Source organism: Petaurus breviceps, unplaced genomic scaffold, assembly GCF_028583685.1.
Source record: "Petaurus breviceps papuanus isolate PSGF00001 unplaced genomic scaffold, PetGlider_PUasm1.0 177, whole genome shotgun sequence".
In the NCBI taxonomy this organism is placed as follows: Eukaryota; Metazoa; Chordata; class Mammalia; order Diprotodontia; family Petauridae; genus Petaurus; species Petaurus breviceps.
In genome coordinates, this window is record NW_027185776.1 from 1,018,867 (window position 1) to 1,041,589 (window position 22,723).

At 36.9% G+C, this 22,723-nt stretch overlaps 1 protein-coding gene across 6 annotated transcripts in view; it reads left to right on the forward strand.

Annotated features, from left to right (window-relative positions):
* TDP1 (tyrosyl-DNA phosphodiesterase 1) overlaps nt 1-22,723 on the forward strand; it is a 160,912-nt gene that overhangs the window by 67,750 nt on the left and 70,439 nt on the right. For all 6 annotated transcript variants that reach the window (XM_069085970.1, XM_069085974.1, XM_069085969.1 and 3 more), the window contains exon 13: nt 4,042-4,149. In XM_069085970.1, coding sequence (XP_068942071.1) covers nt 4,042-4,149 — 108 coding nt within the window. The remainder of the gene's footprint in view (nt 1-4,041; nt 4,150-22,723) is intronic.

A 22,723-nucleotide genomic window follows, 5' to 3' on the forward strand; every position in this document is an offset into this window, starting at 1 on the left:
ATTTCCGTTTTAGGAGACAGTATTCAGTTTAAATGTTGAGGGTTGTTTTAAAGAATACTGAGATTGGACATCAGCCATATTAAATATCCTGGAATGTGATATAAATAAAACAGCATTTTAATCCCTCTCTCCCAGCCAGAATAGACCTTGCCCATTAGTTCCTACTTTTGACTTGTAGAAGAGTTTATCAGCTTCCTTCCTAAAGCAAGCATTTCAAAACCAGTGGTATTGGGTTGTTTGTGTTCTGTTACATCATGTTATATGTACCTTTGTTTAAAGTATGTCATATTAAGAAGTCTTTCTTCATAGGAAGCAAAGATTTAGATAGTTCTTGTGCAAAGGGATAATTAAAGGAAACTGCCATGTGAGTTTGGGACCATTGTACACAAGAGATTCAATCAATAAACGTAAATTAAGTACCTACTATGTTCCAGGCACTATTCCAAGTGCTGGAGATACCAAAAAAAGGCAAAAGACGTTGCCTGCCCTCAAGGAGCGTACAGTCTAATGGGGGAGACAACATGCAAACAGATACATACACATAAGATATAGATGGGATAAATGGGAAATAATAGAGAGAAGGCACTAGAATTAAGAGGGATTGGGGAAGGATTTCTGTAGAAGATGAGTCTTCTGTTGGGCCAGTGGCACTGTCCCATCATATCCCATGGATGTAGATAATCCTTTCAGTGTTAACTGCCATCTCATCCTCTGAAGATCTTGTTCATGTCCTTTCATGAGTCTTTCATAGAGCATCCATTCAAGATATTAATAGTTTTCCATTAGGTCTTTGGATACTACAGGTTGTCTATATGTTGCATTTTCATTCTTGCTACTTGACTATTCTACCTTCTTCTTGTACTCATATATATGCATATATACATACACACTATGTGTGTGTGTATGTGTATGCTGGGCTGTTTTTTTTTTACTTTAATGCCTTGTTCATAATACGCTGCAGCATGGTTTGCTCCTACCCTGTGTCTTTGCATTGTCCTTTGGGCCACCTGAAATGTTGATTTTCTGAGCTCTTGGTGTGCAGTTATTTGTGGCCATACAACATCGTTAGAGGAATTTTGGCTTTGTAAAGATGGGCTTTTGTGGCAAAGAGTATGTTGCGACCATTGAAAGTGCTATATATTTTCCAAATGCACTTCAACTTATTCTACTCTGTAATGTTTTATAAGGTGGTATTTCTTATAATCTTCTTTTTTCTTCCTCCATAACATAAGCAAATTAACTTGTAATTTAAATCTCCTAGAGTTTTTATGAGGGTAAATTGAGACAACACTTTGCAAACCCAAAACATTATATAAATTATTACTTTCAATCACTGGTATTCTTGGCTTCCAGGATGGTCATTAACTAAATATTTTCTTTAATAGATGTTAGCCATCTATACCAGACAAGTGTGATTGGTTTTCAATAATTAAAATGCAATCATGTATACTTGACGCTAACCTACCCTGTATAAAAAGGTCCACTTTTGTACAATGTACAAAAGTTGATAGTGAAAAGGCCCAAGTACCTATTTAATTGAGCAGTTTTGTTAACTTCTGTGAGCCTTAGTTTCCTCAGTTGTCAAATGAGATGAGAATGCAAGGTTATCATCGACTGATAAGTACTTTGGAACAATATATATGTCTGGCATGTAGTATCTACTTAAAAATACTTGTTAATTAACTGATTCAATTTTAAATTATTAAACATTTTAGCATCGACAATTTCTCAGACTTTTATTGTTGTATACTAGGTATGCTAAAAAATAGGTTAGGGAATTTTCATTATTAGAGTGCCCAAAAAAAGATTTTTACTGTGTTTTCTTCCAAATTCACCAAACATTAGAAAAAGAATGGTTTATAGAAATATTTTGGAACTATGATCAAGTGGCGTGATTTTGGTGTTCTCGAGCTTTTTTCATTTATCTGTTTTTATTGTTAACATTCCAGATCTTGATCTCATGCCGTGACATAACAGTAATTTATCAAGATTTCTTAAATTCATATCAATTTCAAGCTGGATGAAACCTTAGAGATGATCTAGTCCAATACTGCCATATTTGCAAAGGATAACACTGCGGCTCAGTGGGGATAAAGTGATTTGCCCAAAGCAACACAGCTAGTTAGTGGTATTAGAGAGAATATACTTCAGATACCCTGACTCCCCTATCCAAAATTCTTTCTACTGTATCACATCTTTAGCAACTGTAAAACCAAGCACAAGCAGCTTTCCAGAGGACTGATGCTGTGAACAGCTTTCAAGGTTCTGATGACCTAGTATAGTGAACTCTCTGTTTATTCAGTAACAAACTAAGACAAAACATTCACAGAAATCAAAGTACAAATTCAGAAAGTTATGGCATAACAACTTATCACTAAAATGGCCACATAGTTTTCACCAAAGTGGTCACATAGTTTTAAGCAAAAGATAACATTCATTTAGTAAGTCCTTAATTCAGTCACCCTCCTTAATTGACACAAATTATAAAGGTCAAAGCCCTCCACCCCCAGGTCACACTGTCTTAATTTCTTAAATGAAAAAAGTCTTCTTTCTTAATTGGAGATTAGTTTCCAGTTATCCTTAATTAGTAAGTCCTTAACTCAGTCATCTAAATATAAAGGTCAAAGTTCTCCACCCCTGGTAAGTCATGATCTTCTCAGTTTGCATTAAATACCCAAGGAGGGATCTTTTCATCTTGACTTAAGGCTGGCTCTCCGCTTCCATAGTTCCTCTTCTATGATCCCAGCTTCTGCCAGCTCCTTGTTGTCCAGCTCCTTGTCCAGTTCCTGTTCCATACTGAAACTCCCAGTGTCTAGCACTTCAAGTCCTTCACAGTTTCTGTTGCTGGGAAGACAAAGCTTAACAAAGCCACAATAACATTTATACACATTGCTGGCATCCTCATCGATTCACTTTCTGCCTGTGAAATCAACTCAGACCCACTAACAAGATCTGAGAATTCAACATCAATCATCAGTATAGTCCCAGGACTTCTGAAAGTGTAAGACCCTCCTCCAGGATTTCTGTAAACATACAACAAGAAAATCTTCTTTCAGGGCTTCTGAACCAGCAGCAAGGTCCCAGTAACAACTATCAATAGATGAATCTGACAAAGTAACATCAAAACAGTCATGCTTCCTTCCAGTTCTCCTCTCTTCTCATCTCTCAGAAGTTCTCAGTTCAGTTCTTAGAAGAAGTTGTCAGCTCTCCATTCTGCCACCACAAGTTCTGTTCTCAATTCGTAGCAGTTCCCTCTCTCTCTCTCCCTCTCAGCAGTTCTCATTCCCGGCATTTCTCTCTCTCTCCAGCCGTAGCTGTTCTACCTCCAATATGCTTGCTTCCAGAAGTTCTGGCTCTCTAGCTTGGGCTTTTCTTTATATAAAGTATTAGCTCTTCCCTGTCCTGCCACTTCTGTAACATCAGTAAGTTTATCCCACTGTGGGATTCACAATGAACTTGAAACTAAGCACCAAGTACCTGCCTGATGGCAAATAAAAGGGGCAGGGAAGATCTTCAAATTCCCATTACCATTATAGCAACTAAACTTTTCACAGGAGGGTAATCAAAATTGGACCATCTCCTACTGAATGAATCTTTTTTTTTTATTTGTTTATTTTTAGTTTACAACATTCAGTTCCACAAGCTTTTGAATTTTAAATTTTTTCCCCCTCCCCAAGACAGTGTGCAATCTGATGCAGGCTCCACATCTACTGAACAAATCTTTTCTAAAGTCAGTGGTGCTGTCATAAGATGCCTTTCTGTTTCAGGCATAACCTAGTTGGTAATTCTGATGAGTTCTTCCATGACATCTTTTATGTCTAGTCATTCAGACCTAGGAGGCAGACTCAGAGTGGATGCCTGAATTTGGAATGATCTCTGCAGTATATCTTGTATTACTTTGTTTCTCTACTATTTAGATTTTCTTTTGCCTAATATGAATCTGTATTACTCAGTTGCATTGTCATATGTTTCTGACATCAATCGTGAAGCCAATTTGGCATTGGTTAATGAAAAACTAATGTGTGTCTTTCCTTTTACCAGCAAATGGTCAGCAGAAACCTCAGGTCGTACCAACGCCATGCCTCACATTAAGACCTATATGAGACTCTCTCCAGACTTTGCAAAGATGGCTTGGTTTCTTGTCACAAGGTAAATAGTCTTCATATTCGTGATGAAAGGAATGCTTATTTTAAAATATGTAGGTAAGTGGGTCAGAGAGCCACGAGAAGGTCTGATTCAAAGTGTAGTGAGTAGAACTAGGAAAATGGTACATACAGTAAACTTAGGAGTGTAAAAGAAAAGAACAATAAAATAAAGCTATGTAATTGCAATGATCCCCTCTTGGTACCTAAGAAAATATGAAGGAATGTATTTTCATCCTTTTCTTGTGGAGGTAGGAGATCATTTTGGTCTCTCGGGGTCACATTGGTCTTCCTTACTTGATTCGTTTCTTTATTAAAAAGGAAGGCTCATTAGGGATGGAATGGGAGTGATGGTGGTAGAATACAGGGTGAAGACCATCCAGAATAACTGTGACATAAAAATAAAAGGCATCAATGTAACTATTGTAAAAATTAAGACTCCTTTAAAATGTCTTACCAGTGGCATTTGTCCTAAGATGAAGAAGAAATAAAAACTTTTTCCAAGTCAAGGTATATAGAGAGAAAATTCTCCTTTAAATCAGTCAAGCTAAATTGTGTGATAAATTTCCTACATTACTTTCTTTCTTTTACAAAAATTAAATTTTTATTGATGTATTTTTTATCATAGTCATTTAAAATGTGGTGGTTTTTTTCCCCTAGTTATTGAGCTTGTGTACCTCCCAGGTGTAGAGGGAAAATAAAAAATCTAGTAACAAACATTCAGAGTCAAGCAAAATATATTTCCACAACAGCCCAATCTCATTCTGTATCCTAGGATCATCTATTCTTTGTTAAGAGATGGATCACAGTCTTCTTCATCATTTTCTGTGGAATCATGACTGGCCACTGCATTGATCTAAGTTCTTTAGTTTTTAGCACTGTTTTGCACCATAGACTTTTTCCAGTTCACCACCTCCTACTCATTCCCCCTTCCCTGAACCATTCATTTTATTTAAAGAAAGAAAGACAATTTTATAAAACTCTCAAAGGAAACCTGTGTGACAGTGACATTTCACACCTCTTCTCTCCTTGTTGTAGAGTACAGAAGATTCCCTCAGTTCTAACAGCAGAGCTGGCTTTGAGTGAGGGAGCCTGAGTTATGAATTCTGGATATTTAAGTAGCATAAATCTCAAACTCTAAAAACTTTAAAAATAGACATGGTTTTGGGATCCTGGGAAAGTCAGGGTTATAGATTGAAGTACCTTTGGTGGATCTGGATGTAACTGAGCCCAGACTGATCTGGAACCACACATTATGTGACAAATGTAGAAAAAGCATTGAATTGACAGGTGAAGACTGAGTTCCAGTCCTGATTTTGCCATTTTCTACAATTTTTTTTAACCTCGAGTACATTGTTTTTGTTTCTTTTCCTTTAGTTTTTTAAAACTTTCTTTAATTTTTAGTTTAGGGAATAAAACAAGCATTTCCATAATGTAGTATAATAAAAAGATGATTGCACATGAAACTGCAAAACTATTATGTACAACTTGCTATTTTAAATATATGATAAAGTTATTATGTAAATATCTTTTTTTCTTTTTTCCCTTCCACCCACCCTAGAGGTGGCTACCATTAGACAAAAATAGGTGTATGTATATGTTTGTGTGTGTAAAATTATTCTATACATACTTCTATTTATCAGTTTTTTCTCTGAATGCAGATAGTATCTTTCTTATGTCCATTATAGTTAATCTAGATATTGTAATAGTCAGAATGACTTATTTGTTCAAAGCCATTCTTAAAACAATATTGCAGTTACTGTATATAATGTTCTCTTGGTTCTGCGTGGTTCGCTCATTATTTCATGCAAGTCTTTCCATGTTTTTTTTTCTAAAATCATTGAGCTTATTATTTCTTATAGCACAACAGTATTCCATCACTATCATATACCACAATTTGTTCAGCCATTTCCTAGTTGATGGGCATCCCCACAATTTCCAGTTCTTTGGCACCACAAAGAGCTGCTATAAACTTTTTAGAACATATATGCTTCCTGTTGGGACAGGAGGGAATGACCTCTTAAATTATCTCTTCCAGCTTTTAAAATCCCATGATACTAGTGTTGCTTTGCTCTTAAATCTATGAATGTGGAATTGTTTGTGCAAGCGTGTGAAAATGAACTAGTTGGGGCAGAGTCAAGATGGCAGAGTAGAAACAGGACCTATGTGAGGCTCTGGGTTCCACCTTCCCAAATTCATGTAAAAGGGAACTCTGAACAAACTTTGGAGCTGCAGAACCCACAAAATGACACAGAGAAGCTAACCTCCCGCTGATGACAGGCTGGCAGGAATGGGCCAGCACAGCGCTCTGGGAGCTGAACCCAGGCCAACCTGAGCAGAGGTTTTAGCCCCAGGGCAGGCCTGACAAGCCACCGGCTGGAGGGACTCTAGATCACCAGCAGCTGTGGTTGTCTCCAGAATTATCAACACATAGATGCTAAGGACAAAGTGAGAGGTCAGTGCAGTGTGGACTTTGGGACCAGTAGTTGGGAGAGTGTTGGCTTTTGCCCCCAGTGTGGGAAGCCTCATAGCCGCCTCAGCACAGCCCTGTGCCAGCACCACATTGCAGCTTCAGCTCCTGGCCTGCAGACTGTAGGGGGACCAAGTGACCAGTCTGAGGGGTAATCGCTCTTGCTTTAACCTGCTTGGATCTGGATTGCAGTCTAGGGTGGAGGTCCTGGGGTATGTGTCCAGTTTGCCAGAGCGTGTGGAGACCTCAGAGAGGGCACCCAACCAATAATTCCGGCAACTGAGAAAACCCCAGTGTTTGGGACGGAAGCTCCCCTGTCTGGTGGCAGAGTTCTACTTTGGCAAAAAGCAAGGGGTCGAGTGACTGAGGGGCGACATGACCAGGCAAAGGAAGCAAATCAAACAGAAGAATCCAACATTAGACTCCTATTTTGGGGACAAAAAGGGTCAGAGCATGGAACAGGAGGAAGACAGTGAAGTCAGAACTCCTGCACCAAAAGCTTCAAAGGAAAATACGAGCTGGTTACAGGCCATAGAGGCCCTTAAGAATCAGATAAGAGAAGTGGAGGAAAAATTGGGAAGAGAAATGAGAATGATGCAAGAAAATTATGAAAGGAGAGTCAACAGCCTGACTGAGGAAAATACTACCTTAAAAAACAGACCAACTCAAATGGCAAAAGAGGCTCAAAAAGGCAATAAGGAGAAGAATGCCTTAAAAAGTCGAATTTGCCAGATGGAAAAAGAATCTCAAAAACTCAATGAGGAGAATCATTCCCTCAGATTTAGAATGGACCAAAAGGAAGCTAGTGACTTGAGGAGAAATTAAGATGATGTTAAACAGATCCAAACAAATGAAAGAATAGAAGGCAATGTGAAATATCTCATGGGAAAAACCACTGACCTGGAAAATAGATCTAGGAGAGATAATTTAAAAATTATTGGACTACCTGAAAGCCATGATCAAAGTAAGAACCTAGAAAGCATCTTCCAAGAAATTCACAAGGAAAACTGCCCTGATGTTTTAGAACCAGAAGGCAAAATAGAGGTTGAAAGAATCCACCGATCACCTCCTGAAAAAGATCCCAAAAAGAAAACTCCTAGGAATATTATAGCCAGGTTCCAGAATTCCCAGATCAAGGAGAGAATATTACAAGCAACCAGGAAGAAACAATTTGAATATTGTGGAAACACCATCAGGATAACCCAGGATCTGGCAGCTTCTACACTGAGGGATTAAAGGGCCTGGAATATGATATTCCGGAGGTCAAAGGAGCTGGGATTAAAACCAAGAGTCACCTACCTAGCAAAACTGAGTATCATGTATGGAATAGAAGACTTTCAAGTATTTTTGAAGAAAAAAACGGAGTTGAATAGAAAATTTGACATTCAGATACAAGAAGGAAGAGAAGCATGAGAAGGTAAACAGGGAAAAGAAATCATAAGGAACTTATCAAAGTTGAACTGTTTATATTCCTACATGGAAAAACGATAATTGTAACTGATAAAACTTTTCTCAGTATGAAAATAGTTGAAGGAAATATATATGTATATTAGATAGAGGGCACAGGATCAATTTAATAGGAAGGGATGATACTTAAGTCAAATCAAGAGGTGAGAGAGGAATATAATGAGAGGAGAAGGGGAGAGAGAGAATAGGGCAAACTCTCATATAGAAAGAGGCAAGGGAAAATGGGTACAATGGAGGGGAAGAATAGGAAGGCAAAAGGGAATGGGTCAACCATATTCTCATTGAATTTGGCTCAGGGAAGGAATGACATACACTAAATAGGGTATCTCACCCTACAGGAGAGTAGGGGGGAAGGGAATGAGAGGGGGGATGATAGAAGGGAGGGCAGACTTGGGGGGAGGGAAGTTGGAAGTACTCACTTTTGAAAAAGGACAGGATCAAAGTAGAGAATAGATCAAGTGGCAGATGGGAGTGGAGGGAGGGAAATATAATCAGTCTTCTACAATATATCTACTATGGTAATGTTTTGCATTAGCTACACATGTACAACCTATATTGAACTGCTTATCTTCCCAGTAAGGGTGGGTGACAAGGGAGGAAGGGAATGAATCTGGAATTCAAAGTTTTAAAGCCAAATATTTAAATATATGTATACTATTATTAATACTATTTTACATGTAATTGGGAAATAAGAGGAGGGGATATTCTGGGGGACTGCCATTTTGGGGAGGTGGTTAGGGGAAAAACAGGGAGAAAATTTGTAACCCAAAATCTGGCAGAAATGAATGATGCAAACCAGAAATTAAGAAAGAATTTGGAAAAAGAAAAAGAAAAATGATGCAAACCAGAAATTAAGAAAGCATTTGGAAAAAGAAAAAGAAAAAAAAAGGGGGATGGGGGAGGATATAAGAGAGAGCAGATTAGGGGAAGGGGTATTCAGTAGGCTCGATACCCTGGGGTGGGGGTAGGGAAAGTATGGGGAGAAAATTTGTAATTCAAAATCTTGTGGAAATGAATGTTGAAAATTAAAAATAAATAAAAGATTAAAAAAAATGAACTAGTTGACTGAAATTGTTCCTTTCAATGGTGCAGAAACTGAAACATTTCCTTCCAAGGTGGAATGGTGCCTTGCTCCTTCCCCTATGTGGTAGAAACCCTATGAGTCCCTGAGCTCCCCCAAGGTAGAGTGTCATGGAAAATAAAATTCACCCAAGTCAGCTCAGTCAATCCTTGGTGAGCTCTGACTATCCATACTTATCATGTGAGTTCAGGACTTTGTCTGCCAGCAGTCTGTCTACACCCTTCTGTACCTTCTGTGCACTGTCCTTGGTCCTGTATATCGAAGACCCAATAGGAGAGATGTTCTTTGAGTGGGGTGTTTGCTGTTGAGGTTGTGATGGGATTTGATAGATTTGTGCTACAGCATCGGCAGCCTCTCACCCAGCTGCACATCGTGACCAGCCTGAATCTACCCAGATGATACATTATTCATTACTTTTTCATATACATTCATGCTGTTTGTCTCAAATTAGCCACAGAATCTCAGGCCTGAAGTGATCTTACATAGCTGTCCTACCTGTTTCCCTGACTCCTAAAAGTTCCAGGTGCCTTTTGACAAGCCCCTTAACCTCTCTTGGCCTTAGTTTTTTTCCCTGTAGAATGAAGTATTCAATAAACATTGAATTATTATAACAATAGATTTACCAAATATAATATATAACATAACAATACATTTATGGCATCATTTCACATCATATTGTATATAATCTAATAAATTATATTATGTGTTATGATGAATATGTTCATTAATGTAACTAATAATTGATATAACTGTTGATCACTTGTACCTATGTGTGTATATATTTTTATAGGTTTACATACATGTGCACACACATCTGTAAGACCTTTTTCCAAAGGCTTTGCCATCAGAGGATGAGCTCTGACAGGTTCTAGGAAGTTGGAAAGCCTTCATGCTTAGGCCTAAAGTTAGCCCATATCTGTCATTCTAGGACCATCTTAACTAAGCCTAAATGACTTAGAACTGGAGACCTCTTCTCAGTCACTGCATCTTATAAAAACTCTTTGCCAAGATGGAGGAAGTTTTATGAACTATGCCAGTGGAGAGAGAAGCTACATGGATCATTAGAGGATATAAAAGTTATTGTTAAGTGCTGGGGTTATTGAGATAAGAAAAAAAAATAATTGTTCCTTTCCCCAAAGAGCTTACAGTTTAATAAGGAAAGGTACAGGTGTATACAGGTAAGCATGATTTAAGGTTAATATGGATAGTTAAGTAATTAGTTATATAAGCAATATATACGATATTATTATTGAGGCAAATACAGATAATATGCTGCTACCTCTTACTTTTTTAAAGCTGTTTTTCTTCCTCCCTCAATGTAGAATAGTTAGAAGAGGGCTAGATTTGGAGTCAGGATTGTGTTGTTGCTATTGTCCAGTCAATTGTCTGTGACCCCATTTGGGGTTCTCTTGGCAAAGATACTGGAGTAGTTTGCTGTTTCTTTCTTCAGTTCATTTTATAGATGAGGAAACTGAGCCAAACTGGGTTAAGTGACTTGCCCAGTGTCCCACAGTATGTGTCTGAGGTCAGATTTGAACTCATGAAGATGAGTCTTCTGATTCCAAGTCCAGTACCAAGAAACCTGGTCTCAAATCCCAGCTCTTCTATTTGCTATCTTTGTAACTAAAAACAAGTCTTGAATTCTTTGGGCTTGAGTTTACCCAACTTTACAATGACAGAGTTGGACTAGAGAATCTTAAAAATGCCTTTTAGCTTAAAATCCTTTTTTCTTTTGATATTCTGTATATTTTATTGCATTAGGTAGGTTTACTAATTTTTATTTGTGAATTAATGACAATTGAAATGTTGCTTTCTAGAAAATAATTGATCATCTCAAATTCGTACGGTATACATCTTGTTTGTACAAAGCTGGCTTTGTGTCTCCTCTCCTCCATTTGCTTGTGAGCCCCTTGGGAACCAGGGTTGGGTTATGCATTTCTGTGTGTCCCCTCTGTTTAGCAAGTAACCGATGCATAGTAGGTACTTAATATGTTGAGTGTTGTTGACACCCCCCCCCCCAACTTTAACTCACATTTTTTTTTTTTTAAGCAATCAGGGTTAAGTAACTTGCTCAAGCTTACACGGCCAGTTATTTCTGGGTGTGGTGCTGAGTATCCGAGCCCGGATTTGATCCAGGTCATCCCAACACTGGAGCCGGTGCTCTTACTCGCTGAGCCACCTGGCCGTCCCTTAACTCACATTTCTTAAGCCTATTTTTTTTAAAGACATTTGATTATTTTAGTTTTTCTGTACTTTATAATCTTTGTTAGAAAGTGGGCTTTAGGATGGATCCTTTGTATTCCTTCCTATGAGTCCATCCATTCATTCAACGAAAATTTATTAGGCACTTAATATACTGAGTGTTTATTAGTAGAATTCAGTGTGTTAGGCATGGTATGGTATGTAAATGTAAATAAGATTGAGTCCTTCTAAAGAACCTTTCAAGCTACCGGGATTTCTAGTCATGATTTCATATAACTATTACAAATTCTAAGTAATTTAACATGGTGAATAAAGTGCTTTGAAAGCAAGTGATGACTTCCTTTGGAAAGAAAGTGGGGATCAGGGAGGGCATGAGGAAAGAGGTGCCATTTGACGATGTAGCCTTAAAAGACGATAGTAGGATTGTAGAATTGAAAGGGACTTTAGAGGTCCTCTGTTCCAACCCCACTATTTTACAAATGAAAAAGCTGGGATGTCAGAAAGTTAAATGACTTATCTAAGGTCACCCAGGCATTTAGTATTTAAACCCAGGTCATTGGATTCCAAATCCAAAATCCTTTCCACTATACCCTACCCTAGATTTAGAAGTCATGATGTCAGCGGTTGGAGATGGGTCAGGAGGAAGAGGGTATTCCAGATGTAGGAATTGTCAGCAAAGGTACAGAGAAAGAGGAAAGCAGAATGTACTCAAGGGAAGACATTCTGTTTTATCTGAAATTTAGGGTAAATGAGGGGGGAACGTTATGAGATAAGCTAGACAGGCATATTGGAACCAGATTTGAATGTCTATTCAGTGCCAACTTAAGGATTCATGCCATGGGACCAGCAAAACATGTGTACCTTGTTCTCTTCAGTAACTCTCTTCACTGAAAAATGCATCTTACTTGCATTGTAAATAAAGCAGTATTTTAAATGTATGATACTTTTTTTTATCCCTTTTTGAAACAAATCATCATTTCCTACCTAATGTGTTTGTAAACAGATAGCACATGTGTGCATATGGTTCAGAGGAAGGAGAATGCTGAATGTATTCAAGGATTACATTTGAGTTTATTTGGAAATTAGAGTAAGTGGGGACAACATTGTATAGTATGCAGAACAGGTAAGTTTGACCCAGATTTCGATGTGTTGAAAACCAACTTAAGGCTTCATGCCAGGGCACCAACAAAACAGGTGTATCTTGTTCTCCACTGTAAATATCTTCTCCGAAATTTGCACAGATACATGTGCATGTGTGTGTGTGTGTGTGTGTGTGTGCATGTGCATGCACATATACACACATCTGGTTTTACAAATATAAATATATATACATACCCATGTATTTGTGTGTATATCTATATATATCACAATTTGTTTTATACCTCAAGGCAAGTATAACCCTTTTCTAGATGTGTGAAATCCTTTAAGCATGACCAAACACTGTTCACACTATGTATAGAAATATAGTTTGTGTAGTGAGTGAATGTGTGTGTGTGTGTATGTGTAGGTAGTTTGTATAATGTTTAGTTATGTTTAGAGTGTGTCATACCTTAAGGCAAGGATTATACTGAAATTGCTATTTGGAAGAAAATGTAATGAGGAAACATTAGTACTTAAGAATCAGCACCTAAAACTGTCCAAAGGACTATAAAACTATGCATATCCTTTGACCCAGCAATACCACTACTTGGTCTATATTCCAAAGAGATCAAAGGAAAAAGACCTATATGTACAAAAATATTTATGGCAGCTTTTTTGTGGTGGCAAAAAGCCGGAAATTGAGAGGATAACCATCAATTGGGGAATAGCTGAACGAGATTGTGATAGACTACTATTGTGCTGTAAGAAATATTGAGCAGGATGCTTTCAGAAAAAACCTGAAAAGACTTAGATGAAATGATACAAAGTGAAATGAGCAGAACCAGGAGAACATTGTCTATATTAACAACAATATTGTATAGTGATCAGCTATGAATCACTTATCTGTTCTGATCAATACAGTGATCCAAAACAGTTCTGAAGGATTTATGATGAAAAATACTATCTACCTCCAGAGATAGGAACTGATGGAGTTTAATGCAGATCGAGGCATACTTTTAAAAACTTTTTTTTTCTTTTTTCTGTTCTGTTTTCTTTTGTGCCATGGCTAATATGGAAATGTTTTGCATGACTGCATATGTGTAATCTATATCAAACTGCTTACCTTCTCAAGGAGGAGGAGGGAGGGGAAGAGAGGGAGGGAGAGAATTTGGAACTCAACATTTTAAAAACCGAATATTAAATTTTTTTTTGTTTACATGTAATTGAAGAAAAAAGTAAAAATGAAATAAAAAAAAGATATAGGACCTAAATCAGTTAGGTTTTCCTATAACTCCCTTTACCTTTAATTAATAGAAGCTGGGATTAATCAGAAGTTGTCTAATTGAATCTCTTAGTAGAGATTTCACAGGAAAAAAAAAGAGGTTTCTGTTCCCTTGAAAAGTAAATTAAAGCACAGTGATCACTAGGCCATCAATTTCTGACTTCTAGTCTATTAGGCAATTCTGTGTGACTAAATAATGTCATAGTTGGTGTCAAATAACTACTAATTAAAATATAATAGACTGAAAATGATGAATTTTGTTGGAGAGCCCTGTCCCTAACTTAACAAGAGATAATGTTTCTCTAGAGGTAGTTTTAAAAGATTTAAAATATATATCATGTCAGTTGTTGCAACGTTTATCAGCCCTCACCTGTCTCCTAAATTCCTGTCTTACATTTCCCGCTGCCTACTGAATTGGATATCTGATAGACATTTTAAATCCAACTTGTACAAAACGGATCTCATTCTCTTTCCCCGCCCCTAAACTTCTTTCTAATTTCCCCATTACTTTTGAGGGAAATGATATTTTCTCTCTCCCAGGTGTACAAAGATAGTGTTATCCTTGATTCTTCACTCTTTTTTCTTCCCCCTCAATATCCAATTATTTGTTAAGTTCTGTCTTCCTACCTTATCAACTTCTCTTGTGAATACCCTCTTTTCTCCTCTGACACTGCCACCATCCAAGTACTGATCCTCATAACCTCACACCTAGACTATTGTAGTAGCCTGCTGTTGGTCTCCTTGCTTTACGTCCTGCCATACACTGTTCCATCCTTCCCTCAGTTGTCAAATTGATCTTCCTTAAACACAAGTCTGACCATATCACCCCTTTATTTGATAAACCCCAGTGGTTCCCTATTACCTCCAAGATCAAATTTAAACTCTATTTAGCTTTTCAAGCCCTTCATAATCTGTCATCTTCCTGCCTCTCCAGTTTTCTTATACCTTACTCCCTTCTGCATACTCTATGTTCCAGTAACACTAGCCTTCTTGATATTTTTTACACAAGACAATCCATCTCTCAACTCTGGGCATTTTTACTGACTGTCCCCCGTGCCTGTGTGTACACACACACACACACACACACACACACACACACACACACAGAGTTGTTTGCATGTGGTCTTCCTCATTAGGCTGTGAACTCCTTAAGAACAGGGGCTGTTTTTTGTCTTAAAAAAAAATATCCCCAGCACTTAACACAGTGTCTAACACATAGTAGGTAGGTCCTTCATAAGTACTTGTTGACTGACTTGCTAGTCCCCTCCCCTTCCCCCGATATACCAGAATAGTCCAACACATCATTTATAGATGGCAATGAGATGTGGCAGGACTGCTTATGCTTCAGGAATTTACATTTTTGTCAGTAACAATCAGTAGCCAAAGAAAAATATTAGAAAGAGAAGATACTAGACTTTACCTAGAGTTGGAGATAAAGAAGACAGCTATAGTAGCAGAAGGATGGAAGGGTAAGGGATATGGGGGGAATAATGTGATTATTGTTGAAATGGCTCTCCATAGGAGTAAGATGGTACTGGGAAGCCAGAAGTAGACTTATGGACTTTAGGGGTCATGGGACTGGTATTCATAATCATGATGAAAATTTATTTCTCATTAAGCTACAATCAGTTTCTTTATCTCAAAACAACTCTACTTGAGTGTAAAAGCATTGGAGGAATGTGAGAGGGAATTTATTTGGTTCTGGATGTGACCTGGTTGGTTCAGGGTAGTAGTTATCTACTGATGGGGGGAGCCTGAATCACTGATGGGGGGAGAAGGAAGGTAATTTTAAGTATATATGTAAATCCACCATAGAGTAAACATACAATTCGATATACAATTCCTGAGCACCTACTTTATATGGAATCTTGCAATAAGGAAGAGTTCATAGTTAATATGAGAGTCCATTAGTTAATATATGGTTCTTGCTCCCATGAAGCTTGCAGTCCCATTTAACAAGTGTGATGTAAAGACATCTGTCTTAATATTCTTTTGTGTATAAATATGCATAAATACTTAAAGGATCTATGATTTTGTCAATATGAGAACTATGATAAATTCTCAAATAGAGAGCACAACTGAGATCTACAACTTGGTAGTACTTAGGGAGTTACTTGATGAATATGGATGTTAAGTAAGTTGCCTAAGATCAGAAGTGAGATTAGAACCTAGGTCTTCTGGACTTTATTTCTGTATATTTGCTTGTACATATTTGTGCTTCTCCCTCATAGGAGAAGTCATAACATTGGAGTTGGTGTTTACATATAGTATCCAAGAATAATTCATCTTTACTAAATGTTAAGAGAGTTAGATTGCTACTAGACTATAGGGAACATACATTTTTACTTGATAGTTAATACTTTGTACTTTTATATTGTTAGAGAAATTGGCTAATGAACATAAATATACATTTCTCTAATTCCCTTTAATCCAAATTATTTTTAAACTCAGATCTTTTAGCATGAACACTAACTTTGACAGGCAATTAGCGAGCATTTATTAAGCACCGACTGTAGTATACATGCGAGGCACTAGAGACACATACGAAGATGAAAACTCCACCACTGAAAGATCTTGCATACTGTTGGGATAAAGATACTTGGGATTATTGCAAAATAAATACAGTTTAGAAATGGAGGGCCACTAGCATTGGGTAAGAGGGAATCCAGAAACACTTCACGTAAAATGTGTTTGAACTGAACCTCATAGTGCATGTGGGATTCTGGGAGGAAGTGATAAGAAGGAGGATCATTGCAGATATGGGAGATGGCCAGTGGAAAGGCAAAGAGATGAGAGCCAGGCTAATGTAGCTAACCCATAGAGCACAGAAAGAGGCGAGTAATCTATTATTAAGCTGAATGGGGCCATGCTATGGAGGACTTCAAAAGACAGAGAGGACTCTATGTTTTATCCTAGCAGCAGTTGGGACCCACTAGAGATCTTTTGGATAGAGTAGTGATGTGATCAAACTTATTTTTAAGGAAAGGTCATTTTGTTAGCTCTGTTAAAAATGAATGAGAGTATGGGGTGGCTAGGTGGCGCAGTGAATAGAGCACCAGCCCTGGAATCAGGAGGACCTGAGTTCAAATCCAGCCTCAGACACTTGACATATTTACTAGCCGTGTGACTTTGGGTAAGTCACTTAACCCTAATTGACCTCCAAAAAAATAAGTAAAAAAAAAAAATGAATGAGAGTAGAGAGACATGAGGCAGGGAGTACAATGAGGGGACCATTGTGGTGTATTGCAGGGGTGATAAAGCCCTGAACTAAGCTGGGCTCATTAAGTAGTGCAGAGATAGATGTTCTGGATGCAGAAATGAAAAGATGTGGCAGCTCATTGGATACGTGAAATGAGCCGTGTGAGTTGTGCAGAACACTGAGATTGTGAACTTGGGAGACTAGATAGATGAGATATTAAATAGTGTATTCTTGACAAACCACGTTTGGACATCATCAACCACTGTTAACCATACTTGCTGCAGTTCATCGCTTTCACTTTTGCTTTTAGCACAGGGCCTACCACATAGTCGGTGCTAAATAAATGCTTGTTGAATGATCTACTAGCTGACTTAACCAATATTGGCATTTTATTAGAATAGAAAAACTGGGCATTGTCTCTTCTGAGTATTTGAATTAAATTCCAAAAGGATATATTGAGTACCTGCTCTTGGTTGAATGTTTTATTCCTGTAATTGTTATTAATTACCTAGGATGTGTACTTCTAGCTGAAAGAGCATTAGGCTTAGAGTTAGGAAAGCTCAGTTGCTATTCTAGCTTAGGCACTCCTGGTAGTTGGGTGACCTTAGACAAGTCACTTAGAATTGCTGTTTCCTCAGCTGCAAAATGAGACTAATGATCCCCTCTGCTACCTACTTCATGTGGATATCAATCATAGCACTCTTTAGCTATCTCTCCCTTTTCTTCCTCATTGAGATAATTTCTGTTGCTCTTCAGAATACTACTCTTTGGATCTTCACATTCCCATTGGCTGACCTTCCCCACGTAGTATTTAGTCCATTGGATCCTAGCTATCTTTTCTTTGAACCTTTTGAAATCTACCATCCCAAAATCTAGGAAATATGTCACACTGTTATGTCCAGTTTTCTTGAATTTTATGGTAGGAGTGATCACTTGTTGCTAAGGTTCTCATAATTGCAATTTCAGGTTATCAGATACTCCTTGCTTGTTATCATCAGGTCCTAAGTAGGTCCTTCCACTTTATGAAGGCTGAAGTTATCATTAAATCAAAAAGGTATCAGCTCTCTGCCTTTGAGAGGTAGAGGCCTTCAGTAGGTTTCTGCCTAGTTGAAGCTTGCCTTCACATCAAATATCACATCTGCCTGCCAGATTTGTGTTATTTCCTCCTCCTCCAGAACAGTCTATAGAATACTTGGTCAGGGACATTTTTGCCCTTGATCCTCTACTCATTGCCTCCCCTTCTGGCCATGAGTTTTGTAATGAATAAATTTTCTTACTATATAGTGACACTGTCACTCCTATTATCAATTCTGTTTATTTTGCCATAGTTGAGTCATTAGTTCCATTTCAACAAACATCAGTAAAACCAATGAGGTCAAATTATTGTTCCTTGCATTAAAATTTCTTTCTTCCTATTTATGGCATTTGTAGATGGACATTTGAGACATAGGTTTTATTGCTTTCTCCTACAAGTTACTAGACCTCTCTTCTGATCTTCTTCTAATTTGTTTTATGCCAGTTATTCTTTCTTTTTGGTACCATACTTGACAGCTCTATGAGGGGGATGTTCTTCCTTTCCAGTAGAAAACCCTCTTGAAGAAAATCTCAAGACTTCATACAAATGTTTTACCCACTATTGTTATGGGTACTCTAACTTTGACATTTGTTGTTCAGTCGTGTCTGATTCTTTGTGAGCCCTTTAGAGTTTTTCTTTGCAAAGATACTGGAGTAGTTTGCCATTTCCTTTTGCAGCTCATTTTACAGAAGAGAAAACTGAGGCAAACAGTGAGTTACCTAGGGTGTGGGGCTGGATTTGAACTCAGGTCTTCCTGACTCCAAGCCTGGTGTTCTCTATCCTATGCCACCTACCTGCCCTGACCTTAATATAGAGTCCATTATTTCTGTGTTCTAAGGTCCAGAAATTTAAATCCTTTTTCTCAGGCACCAACTTCTTAGCCAACTGATCACTTCCCAGATCTAGCTTTCTCTTCTGAACCCCTTAACTTTTGTAAGCAGTCGTGATAAAAACACCACTTGCTGCCTCCAAACAGGTATGTTTTGTGTATTTCCATATGAATGACCAGAGAGAAGTAGTAGTCATTGGGAGTAGCTGTCATATCTCACATACATGTCCTTTGTGGAAAGACAGTAGAAATTTCAGTTGTTTTGTCATTATCAACAAATAGCTGCATTATTTCCTCTTCAGCAGGAAGTAACCAGCCGTCGGTCTTTGTCTTTTCTTTTTATGACGATTATGAGATGACTTAGTGGCCGCTGTAGATCTGTGTCATACCACAAGGACCTGTGTTCTGCTGAGATGGTCCAGCTTCTTTCTCTATGATAAGTGGTCCCTTTTATTCCCTTTCTTTATGTAACATTTGTTCACATTCTGGCCTTTGAAAAAAATATTTGTTTTAGTTTTAGTTTTCAACATTCACTTAGATCTTGTTTTAAATTTTCTCACTCTTCTTCCTCTACTCCTCCCCAGGAGGGCATGTAATCTGCTATAGGCTATACATGTACAATCCTATTAAACATATTTCCACACTAGTCATGTTTTAAAGAACAATTAGAAGCAAAAGGAAAAACCATGAGAAAGAAAAAAAAAACAAAGAAAAAAAAAAGAGAAAACCGTATCCTTTGATCTGCATTTAGACTCCATAGTTCTTTCTCTGGATGTGGATAGCATTTTCCATTATGAGTCTTTTGTAATTGTTTTAGTTCATTGCATTGCTGAGAAGAGCTAAGTCTGTCAGAATTTGCCATTGCACAATGTGGCTGTTAATGTGTACAGTGTTTTCCTGATTCTGCTCACATAACTCAGCATCAGTTCCTGCAAGTCTTTCCAGGCTTTTCTCAAGTCTTCCTGCTTATCATTTCTTATGGAACAGTAGTATTCCATTTACATTCATATACCACGACTTGTTCAGCCATTTCCTTCTTGATTGGCTTCCCTTCAATTTTCAATTCTTCATCACCACAAAAAGAGCTGCTACAAATATTTTTGTATGTGTAGGTTGTTTTTCCATTTGTATGATCTCTTTGGAATATAGACCTAGAAGTGGTATTTCTGGGTCAAAGGGTACATACACAATTTTATAGCCCTTTGGGCACAGTTCCAAATTGTTCTCCAGAATGGTAGGTTTAATTCACAACTCCACCAACAATGAATTAGTGTTCTGGTTTTCCCATATCTTCTCCAACATTTATAATTTTCCTGTTTTGTCATGTTAGCCAATCTGATAGGTGTGATGTGGTACCTGAGAGTTGTTTTTCATTTGCATTTCTCTAATCAATAGTGATTTAGAGCATATTTTCATATGACTATAGATAGCGTCAATTTCTTCCTCTGAAAACTGCCTGTTCCTATCCTTTGAGCATTTATCAATTGGGGAATGACTTGTAGTCTTATAAATTCAACTCCATTTTTTATATATTTTAGAAATGAGACATTTATTAGAGACACTGACTGAAGATCTTAGTTGTATTGGCTTTGTTTGCAAAAACTTTTCAATGTAATGTAATCAAAATCATTCACTTTGCATTTCATAGTGTTTTCTGTCTCTTGTCATAAATTCTTGCCTTCTCCATAGATCTGACAGGTAAACCATTTCTTGCTCTTCTAATTTGTGTATAGTATCTTTTTTTATGTCTAAATTGTGTACCCATTTTGACTTTATCTTAGTATAGGATGTAAGATGTTGGTCTGTACCTAGTTTCTGCCATATTATTTTCTAGTTTTCCTAACTGTTTTTGTCAAATAGGGAGTTCTTATCTCAAAAGCTGTATGGAGTCTTTGGATTTATCAAAAAGTAGATTATTATAGTCATTGACTACTGTGTCTTGTGTATCTAATCTATTCCACTGATCCACCTTGGCAATAACTACTTCTTAGTTATTACCAAGTAGTTTTGATGATTGCTGCTTTATATAATACAAGTTAAGGTCTGGTATGGGGTTGTATTTCTTGTCATTAATTCCCTTGATATTCTGGACCTTTTGATTTTCCAGATTAAGTTTGGTTTTTTTCCTAGTTCTTTAAAATAATTTTGGTACTTTGATTGCTATGGCATTAAATAAGTAAATTAATTTAAGTAGAATTGTCATTTTTATTATACTAACTTGGCCTACCCATGAGCAACTGACTTTTTCCAATTATTTATACCTAACTTTATTTGTGTCTGTCCTTTAAATATAAATGAGAATTTGTCACTGCTTCATAATATACTTTTTTCTTCATTGTGTTTTGTCCTTGAAGCATTTTTTTCTGTTCTTTACAGTTATATTCATTATTCTTTAAAAGCTAGAGAAGAGATGCCTACCTCCAACTTTTTCACTTTGTCTTTTAGATCATTGACTGTCTTGCAGTTTGCTTATAGAGGTACAATTGAGGACTTTTAAAACACAAAAATGATACCTTGCAGGGCAATTTAAAGTTTTTCTTGACTTTCCTACTGTCATTAGCCAAGTATGACCTCTTTTTGCATGATTGATTATATTCTATCAGTAGAGTTTTGAAATTCTGACAATAGCTGATTTTATCCCATTTATTGATGTATTCATGATTATTTTCCAAATATCTAATCATCATAGCTTTTTGTATAATTTTCAATTCAATTTAACACAGATTTATTAAATACCTACCTTCAAGGCATTATCTTTGGATTCTAAGACTTAGAGAAAAAACAAAGTGATCCTTATTCTTAAGGCAACTGCATTTTAATGGGCAACATAACATATGTCAAGCATAATATGCTGAAAAAAGAAAGGGCTATATTACTGTATTCTAGAATTTGTCAATATTTAATTTAGAATTTTTGTGTTAATAATATTAGCCAGTAGTTTCTTTTTCTGCCTTATCCCTATGAGGTTTAATGATGAATGGTGTGGGAGAGGCTAGGTGGTGCAGTGAATAGATTACCGGCCCTGGAGTCAGGAGGACCTGAGTTCAAATCCGGCTTCAAACACTTGACACAAAAACTGTGACCTTGGGCAAGTCACTTAACCCCAATTGCCATCCAAAAAAAAAAAGAATTAATGATGAATGGTGTGGGTCGAGGGTCACATTTACCTAGTAAAGTTCTGTCTTTCTCTGTTGTTAAAAAGATTTTATGTAGCATAGGCAATATAGATTATTTGATTAAAACTTATTTCTAAATCCTGCTGGTCCTACTGCAATTTATGTGAAAGCTCATTAGTGGTTGGTTTTAATTTTTCCTACTGAGACTAGTTTCTATGTTTTCTCTGTTTTCAATTTAAGTATTTTATATTATTATAAATATCCATCCTTCTTTGTATTCCTCATTTTCTTGGCATTTACCTGTGTATAGCTGTGTACTTGACCATTTTCTTTATGTCTTCTTTGTTCATTTAGATCTTCCCCTTCTCATTTCTGATTTGGGAAATTTAATTTGCCTCATTACTTTTTGATTAAATCCCTAATAGGTAATTGATTTTATAATTATTTCTTAAAACTTTGTTTCATTGATTTAATTGTACTCTTATTTTCTATTTCAGTAGTTTCTATTTTAATTTCTCTCTTTAATGAGTCTTAATTTTGTTTTGCACTTGCTTTTGGAATCTTCAGTAGTCTCTTTTGTTTTTCTCTTCTTAAGTGCTAAGCAATATGAATTTGACTCTTTAGTATTTGTTATTGTTATCTTGAATGTAACTTATTATTTCTAATATTTCTAGTATTCTAATCTGGTATTTCTAATATTTCTAACATTCTGCAATCTAAGCATTATTAAATATTATTTTTTTAATCTTCATTTAAAACCATAATAGTTCCTTATTAACT